General features: G+C 43.6%; 1 protein-coding gene across 1 annotated transcript; it reads right to left on the bottom strand.

Annotated features, from left to right (window-relative positions):
- Positions 1 to 7,145: 7,145 nt before the first annotated feature.
- LOC139392234 (protein LRATD2-like) lies at positions 7,146 to 8,428 on the bottom strand. The gene has a single exon (XM_071140073.1). It carries the CDS (start codon positions 8,199 to 8,201, stop codon positions 7,329 to 7,331), a length of 873 nt encoding a protein of 290 aa, XP_070996174.1. The 5' UTR covers positions 8,202 to 8,428; the 3' UTR covers positions 7,146 to 7,328.
- Between the last annotated feature and the right edge of the window lie 875 nt (positions 8,429 to 9,303).

Below are 9,303 nucleotides of genomic sequence, written 5' to 3'. Positions count from 1 at the left end.
CTTGATTGGAGTCCACCTGTGGTAAATTAAATTGATTGGACATGATTTGGAAAAGGCACACACCTGTCTATATAAGGTCCCACAGTTGACAGTGGATGTCAAAGCAACAACCAAGCCATGAGGTCAAAGGAATTGTCCGTAGAGCTCAGAGACAGGATTGTGTCGAGGCACAGATCTGGGGAAGGGTACTAAAAACATGTAGGCAACATTGAAGGTCCCCAAGAACACAGCGACCTCCATCATTCTTCAATGGAAGAAGATAGGAACCACCAAGACTCTTGGCCGCCCGGCCAAACTGACCAATCGGAGGAGAAGGGCCTTGGCCAGGGGCTCCAGAGTTCTATTGTGGAGACGGGAGAACCTTCCAGAAGGACAATCATATTTGCAGCACTCCACCAATCAGGCCTTTATAGTAGAGTGGCCAGACGGAAGCCACTCCTCAGTAAAAGACACATGACAGCTCGTTTAGAGTTTGCCTAAAGGCACCTAAAGACTCTCAGACCATTAGAAACAAAATGATCTTGTCTGATGAAACTAAGATTGAACTCTTTGACCTGAATGCCAAGCGTCACATCTGGAGGAAACCTGGCACCATCTCTACGGTGAAGCATGGTGGTGGCAGCATTATGCTGTGGGGATGTTTTTCAGCAGCAGGGACTGGGAGACTAGTCAGGATCGAGGGAAAGATGAACAGACCAAAGTACAGAGAGATCCTTGATGAAATCCTGCTCTAGAGAACTCAGGACCTCAGACAGGGCGAAGGTTCACCTTCCAACAGGACAACGCCAAGATGACGCAGAGTGGTTTTGGGACAAGTCTCTGAATGTCCTTGAGTGGCCCAGCCAGAGCCCGGTCTTGAACCCGATCGAACATCTCTGGAGAGACCTGAACAGACTCTGAGAGGATCTGCAGAGATCACGAGAAACTCCCCAAATACAGGTGTGTCAAGCTTGTAGTGTCATACCCAAGAAGACTCAAGACTGTAATCGCTGCCGAAGGTGTTTCAACAAAGTACTGAGTAAAGGGTCTGAATACTTATGTAAAAGTGATATTTAAGTTATACATTTTTAATATGCAAAAATTTCAAAAAAACCTGTTATTGCTTTGTCATTATGGGGTATTGTGATGTCATTATGGGGTATTGTGTGTAGATTGGCCAGAAGGAAAAAACAATTACATACATTTTTGAATAAGTCTAACGTAACAACATTTGGACAAGTGAAGGGGTCTGAATGTGTGTGTGTGTGTGTGTGTGTGTATGAGAAAAGTGTTTGTGTTTGAGAATAACATTTGCAGTACTGGTTTCCTAGAAATAGTACAACAGTAGAGTGAAGGAAGAAAATAAGCCTTCTTTCCTGTTCGCAACATGTACAATACACGCCTCAACAATCTCTTATCGCTCCTTCAATACAACATGTACAATACACGCCTCAACAATCTCTTATCGCTCATTCAATACAACATGTACAATACACGCCTCAACAATCTCTTATCGCTCATTCTTGGATCGATTTCAGACATTGATGATGTGATGCCCAACTCATCTTCTCAGTGCCAGAAGAGTCCTTGACAATTCTTCTATGGACTATAGAACAGGGCTAGATGGTAGCTACACAGTAGACAGCTGTAGGGGTGGAGTCTAGTTGACAGCTGTAGGGGTGGAGTCTAGTTGACAGCTGTAGGGGTGGAGTCTAGTTGACAGCTGTAGGGGTGGAGTCTAGTAGACAGCTGTAGGGGTGGAGTCTAGTAGACAGCTGTAGGGGTGGAGTCTAGTAGACAGCTGTAGGGGTGGAGTCTAGTAGACAGCTGTAGGGGTGGAGTCTAGTAGACAGCTGTAGGGGTGGAGTCTAGTAGACAGCTGTAGGGGTGGAATCTAGTTGACAGCTGTAGGGGTGGAGTCTAGTTGACAGCTGTAGGGGTGGAGTCTAGTAGACAGCTGTAGGGGTGGAGTCTAGTAGACAGCTGTAGGGGTGGAATCTAGTTGACAGCTGTAGGGGTGGAGTCTAGTTGACAGCTGTAGGGGTGGAGTCTAGTAGACAGCTGTAGGGGTGGAGTCTAGTAGACAGCTGTAGGGGTGGAGTCTAGTAGACAGCTGTAGGGGTGGAGTCTAGTAGACAGCTGTAGGGGTGGAGTCTAGTAGACAGCTGTAGGGGTGGAGTCTAGTAGACAGCTGTAGGGGTGGAGTCTAGTTGACAGCTGTAGGGGTGGAGTCTAGTAGACAGCTGTAGGGGTAAAGTCTAGTAGACAGCTGTAGGGGTGGAGTCTAGTAGACAGCTGTAGGGGTGGAGTCTAGTTGACAGCTGTATACTGTAATTAGGTAGAGCTCTGTATTCCCCTACGCTTTCAGATACTATTCAACCTCATTGGGAGGGAAACTCAGATAATTCCACGACTCCTGTTCCTCTGGTTCTAACTCAGTTAAAATTCCACAACTCCTGTTCTTCTGGTTCTAACTCAGTGATAATTCCACGACTCCTGTTCCTCTGGTTCTAACTCAGTGATAATTCCATGACTCCTGTTCCTCTGGTTCTAACTCAGTGATAATTCCACAACTCCTGTTCTTCTGGTTCTAACTCAATGATAATTCCAAAACTCCTGTTCCTCTGGTTCTAACTCAGTGATAATTCCACAACTCCTGTTCCTCTGGTTCTAACTCAGTGATAATTCCACGACTCCTGTTCTTCTGGTTCTAACTCAGTGATAATTCCATGACTCCTGTTCCTCTGGTTCTAACTCAGTGATAATTCCACAACTCCTGTTCCTCTGGTTCTAACTCAGTGATAATTCCACAACTCCTGTTCTTCTGGTTCTAACTCAATGATAATTCCACAACTCCTGTTCCTCTGGTTCTAACTCAGTGATAATTCCACAACTCCTGTTCCTCTGGTTCTAACTCAGTGATAATTCCATGACTCCTGTTCCTCTGGTTCTAACTCAGTGATAATTCCACAACTCCTGTTCTTCTGGTTCTAACTCAGTGATAATTCCACAACTCCTGTTCCTCTGGTTCTAACTCAGTGATAATTCCACGACTCCTGTTCTTCTGGTTCTAACTCAGTGATACTTCCACGACTCCTGATCCTCTGGTTCAGACAGAATAAAGAAAGAAACTGAGGAACAACAGGCTAGTAGTCTGGTATGAAGCTGACTGTAAAGCAGGTGGAAACAGGCTAATACTCTGAGGTTCACACCGCTACCAGCCAGAAGGCGAGGTCAGTACAGGTGCATCAAAGCTGGGACCGAGAGACTGAAAAACAGCTTCCATCTCTAGGCCATCAGACTGTTAAACAGCCATCACTAACTCAGAGAGTCTGCTGCCTACATCACTGGCACTTTAATAAATGGATTGTCACTTTAAACAATGCTACTTTAATAATGTTTACATATCTTACATTACTCATATCATATATACATCTGAAGTCAGAAGTTTACATACACTTAGGTTGGAATCATTAAAACTTGTTTTTCAACCACTCCACAAATATCTTGTCAACAAACTATAGTTTTGAAAGTCGGTTAGGACATCTACTTTGTGCATGACACAAGTAATTTTCCAAAAATAGTTTACAGACAGATTATTTCACTTATAATTCACTGCATCACAATTCTTGTGGGTCATAAGTTTACATACACTAAGTTGACTGTGCCTTTAAACAGCTTGGGAAATTCCAGAAAATGATGTCATGGCTTTAGAAGCTTCTGATAGGCTAACTGACATCATTTGAGTCATTTGGAGGTGTACCTGTGGATGTATTTCAAGGCCTACCTTCAAACTCAGTGCCTCTTTGCTTGACATCATGGGAAAATCAAAAGAAATCAGCCAAGACCTCAGATAAAAATGTAGACCTCCACAAGTCTGGTTCATCATTGGGAACTATTTCCAAATGCCTGAAGGTACCACGTTCATCTGTACAAACAATAGTACACAAGTATAAACACCATGGGACCACACAGCCGTCATACCGCTCAGGAAGGAGACGCATTCTGTCTCCTAGAGATGAACGTACTTTGGTGCGAGAAGTGCAAATCAATCCCAGAAAAACAGCAAAGGACCTTGTGAAGATGCTGGAGGAAACAGGTACACAAGTATCTATATCCACAGTAAAACGAGTCCTATATTGACATAACCTGATAAGCCGCTCAACAAGGAAGAAGCCACTGCTCCAAAACCGCCATAAAAAAGCCAGACCACGGTTTGCAACTGCACATGCAGACAAAGATCGGACTTTTTGGAGAAATGTCCTCTGGTCTGATGACACAAAAATATAACTACTTGGCCATAATGACCATTGTTATGTCAGGAGGGGGGGGGCTTGCAAACCAAAGAACACCATCCCAACCGTGAAGGGGATGGCAGCATCATGTTGTTGGGGTGCTTTGCTGCAGGAGGGACTGGTGCACATCACAAAATAGATGGCATCATGAGGCAGGAAAATTATGTGGATATATTGAAGCAACATCTCAAGACATCAGTCAGGAAGTTAAAGCTTGGTCGCAAATGGGTCTTCCAAATGGACAATGACCCCAAGCATACTTCCAAAGTACAAAATTTGTGGATAGAACTGAAAAAGCGTGTGTGAGCAAGGAGGCCTACAAACCTGACTCAGTTACACCAGCTCTGTCAGGAGGAATGGGCCAAAATGCACCCAACTTACTGTGGGAAGCAATTGAAAGGCAATGCTACCAAATACTAATTGAGTGTATGTAAACTTCTGACCCACTGGGAATGTGATGAAAGAAATAAAATCTGAAATAAATCATTCTCTACTATTATTCTGACATTTCACATTCTTAAAATAAAGTGGTGATCCTAACTGACCTAATACAAGGAATGAATACTAGGATTAAATGTCAGGAATTGTGTGAAAAACTGAGTTTAAATGTATTTGGCTAAGGTGTATGTACACTTCCGACAACTTCAACTGTATACACTGTATTTTATACCAACTATTGCACCATGCCAATACCGCTCGGCCATCGCTCATCTATATATTTATATGTACATATTCTCATTCACCCCTTTAGATGTGTGTGTATTAGGTAGTTGTTGTGGAATTGTTAGATTACTTGTTAGATATTAATGCGCTGTCAAAACTAGAAGCACAAGCATTTCGCTACACTCACACTAACACCAGGGGCAAACTACCTGCCCTCTAGGACACCTACACCACCCGATGTCACAGGAAAGCCATAAAGATCATCAAGGACAACAACCACCCGAGCCACTGCCTGTTCACCCCGCTATCATCCAGAAGGCGAGGTCAGTACAGGTGCATCAAAGCTGGGACCGAGAGACTGAAAAACAGCTTCTATCTCAAGGCCATCAGACTGTTAAACAGCCACCACTAACATTGAGAAGCTGCTGCCAACACACTGACTCAACTCCAGCCACTTTAATAATGGGAATTGATGGGAAATGATGTAAAATATATCACTAGCTACTTTAAACAATGCTACTTAATATAATGTTTACATACCCTACATTATTCATCTCATATGTATACGTATATACTGTACTCTATATCATCTACTGCATCTTTATGTAATACATGTATCACTAGCCACTTTAAACTATGCCACTTTGTTTACATACCCTACATTACTCATCTCATATGTTTACACTGTACTCGATACCATCTACTGCATCTTGCCTATGCCGTCCTGTACCATCACTCATTCATATATCTTTATGTACATATTCTTTATCGCTAGACTCGCATTAACATAACCATGTGTATGTGACAAATACATTTGATTTGATTTACACTTGTGTGTATAAGGTAGTAGTTTTGGAATTGTTAGGTTAGATTACTCGTTGGTTATTACTGCATTGTCGGAACTAGAAGCACAAGCATTTCGCTACACTCGCATTAACATCTGCTAACCATGTGTATGTGACAAATACAATTTGATTTGATGAGGCTGACTGTAAACAGGTGGAAACAGGCTAGTACTCTGGTATGAGGCTGACTGTAAACAGGTGGAAACAGGCTAGTACTCTGGTATGAGGCTGACTGTAAACAGGTGGAAACAGGCTAGTACTCTGGTATGAGGCTGACTGTAAAGCAGGTGGAAACAGGCTAGTACTCTGGTATGAGGCTGACTGTAAAGCAGGTGGAAACAGGCTAGTACTCTGGTATGAGGCTGACTGTAAACAGGTGGAAACAGGCTAGTACTCTGGTATGAGGCTGACTGTAAAGCAGGTGGAAACAGGCTAGTACTCTGGTATGAGGCTGACTGTAAACAGGTGGAAACAGGCTAGTACTCTGGTATGAGGCTGACTGTATGTAAAGCAGGTGGAAACAGGCTAGTACTCTGGTATGAGGCTGACTGTAAACAGGTGGAAACAGGCTAGTACTCTGGTATGAGGCTGACTGTAAAGCAGGTGGAAACAGGCTAGTACTCTGGTATGAGGCTGACTGTAAAGCAGGTGGAAACCGGCTAGTACTCTGGTATGAGGCTGACTGTAAAGCAGGTGGAAACAGGCTACTACTCTGGTATGAGGCTGACTGTAAAGCAGGTAGAAACAGGCTAGTACTCTGGTATGAGGCTGACTGTAAAGCAGGTGGAAACAGGCTAGTACTCTGGTATGAGGCTGACTGTAAAGCAGGTAGAAACAGGCTAGTACTCTGGTATGAGGCTGACTGTAAAGCAGGTAGAAACAGGCTAGTACTCTGGTATGAGGCTGACTGTAAACAGGTGGAAACAGGCTAGTACTCTGGTATGAGGCTGACTGTAAAGCAGGTGGAAAATAAGTGTTTATAAATGATGAAAAGACTATGAAGGCATAGATAGGGGTTGGTACTCAGTCCCTTCCACTCTGTTCCCTACACCCTACCCCTATGGGCCCTGTTCAAAGTAATCTACTATGTAGGGATATGGTGCCTGAGGAACAACAATGCAGCTGTAGACAGCAGGGAATAAAAGACAGTTTGACTGCAAAGATGTAATGATAATTTACTTGACTTAAATTATTGGTACGATACAATAAGCGATGTTTGATCAACCCATGCTCTGCAACATGTTTTCATCAGAATGAGATAACCTTAGGGCTATAGGTATGATGGTTACCTGGGTGAGACACGAAAACATGTACAATATATTATCATATCAATCATTATGAAACATCAATAGGCAGAGAATAAATCAATAACCTTTAAAACTATTGTTCTTCCATCAATCAAATAACAACTAGACATGAACAAGCCATTTAGATTATATTCATCAAAATGTATAATGAAATGTGTGTTCGTAAATCCACTTAGATAGGGGTCTGTGATTGGATAGGCAAGAGCCATCGTGATCTTTATAGCAGGTGTATAAATCCATTAGATCACTGTGCGGTCGGTCTGTGCTGTTATTGGATCACTGAGTGGATTCCTTTTGATCTCTTCCACACTGTTCAAATGATTGGCCAGCTCCTGGACCACTGATGTCCTTCCCACCTGGTCGTTTCTCCTCTTCTCCATGATCAAGTCCTCTAAACACTGGAACTCCAGCATGCGAGAATGTTTATCTGACATCAGGATCTTTAACCTGTATGGCTGTTTTCCTATCCGGATCTCCCCGCCCATTTTGAACTCCCGTTTGCCAAACCTGCACCAAGCGGCAAAGCACTCTGAATTTCTCCAGCTCAACTCTCTGTCTTTAGCTCCTACCTGTTCCATAGCGTTCTGAACCACCATCTCGGCGCTGAGGGCTTTGAATTTATACAGCTCGTTGACTATCCTACATCTCCTTCCCTGGCTGGCCTCTGTCAGGAAGCTGTTCTTTATCTCTGCTCTGTGCAGGTGCACCACCTGGAAGTCACCGACATACACCGCCCAGTGAGGGTACTGTCCCGTGGTTACAAACTCCACCAGGTCACCTGCCCTGCATTTGTTTAGTAGGATCTCGGGGGAGTAGGTTTCCATACCCGCGGTCTTGACGCTCTTCTCGTAAATACAATCCCCCCGGTGGTAAACGGCGCAATCCACCTCGTTGCTCTTGTCGCAGTGTTTATGTTCCGTACCAGTGTGGTGCTCCTTATCCGCTCCATCTACGTTACGGTTTTCACCCTCCTGTTCCTCGTCATCTGTTGAGAAAATATATGACACTCCGATCCGAGGACCCTCCTCAGTGTCCAGCCCGTTGGGGTCCACTGTGGGAACTTCTGCGTAACTTTGTTGTGACTGTTTCATTTTATCCACCTGGTTGCCCATGCCTCCTCCCTGGTAGCAGATAGGGATGCGGGAATGATGCTGCTTTCTGTCAGGCTGTTAAAAGCCGAGGATCATCGCCATCTGTAGCCGCCTCTGTACCACACAGCCCGGGTAAAACTAATGACACCCTCCCGAAGGGCTCCGATAAATCTGTAGCGGCAGGTCTCCCACAAAAGCAAAATCGTATTCCCAAGCAGCAGTCTGCCGTGATGAAGTCTATTCAAATCAACAAGTGTCTTGCTGTGGATGGATGGAGAATAACAGCATTAGTATTCAGGAAATACAATTCCATCCGTTCAGGTGTAGTCCTCTACACGCGCCTCACCTGATATTCGCTAGGCTATTCTCCATGCGTAAAGTTGGAACATTTAACTATCACGAGCAATACGATTAGGTCGGAATAACAAAAATAATAATAGACTTGAGGTTATTTGTGCCCGGTGACTAAAATGTATCTTATGTCCGTGCTGTCCGATTAAGTAGGATGAATTAATAGTTTCCGCAGTGGTGTAGTCAACACCACGGAGGCGATACTGAAACCTGCAGGTCGTTGCGGATTCGATGGCAGGCAGATCTCGGTCTTGGCACAGCTACAGCGACTGTTACAAACGCTTCTCATTTAAAGCTGTAGTGCTTCTTTTCTTTTCATTATCTTTCACATTCTGAGTTCCCCAACTCTCAAAGGACGGGGTACAAAGTTAATGTGTTGGTATACATTATTACAACCCATTCTGCTCACAGGTTTCAATAATATTCTACTCCATCGGGGAATAAATACGATGTAGATCAATGTGTACCACTACATAACTTTGTTATTAAACATATGTAGCAACATTGTCATTACTCTAGAACATTGTATTAAAATCGTACATAACAATATTTTTGTAATATCAGAGTGCTAATAAAGTTGAACCTGTTTGTAGTGTTGTTACACAAGTGGAAGAGAGAGAGAGTTTTTCTCATGGCTTCTCATTTTCTTCATTTTACCTGTAACAGCATGGCACTCACACCTTCTAGTCTACTAAACTGTTCCTTTGTGTCTCACACCTTCTAGTCTACTAAACTGTTCCTTTGTGTCTCACACCTTCTAGTCTACTAAACT

Source organism: Oncorhynchus clarkii, chromosome 32, assembly GCF_045791955.1.
Source record: "Oncorhynchus clarkii lewisi isolate Uvic-CL-2024 chromosome 32, UVic_Ocla_1.0, whole genome shotgun sequence".
Taxonomy (NCBI): Eukaryota; Metazoa; Chordata; class Actinopteri; order Salmoniformes; family Salmonidae; genus Oncorhynchus; species Oncorhynchus clarkii.
This window is presented reverse-complemented; position numbering and strand designations above follow the sequence as displayed.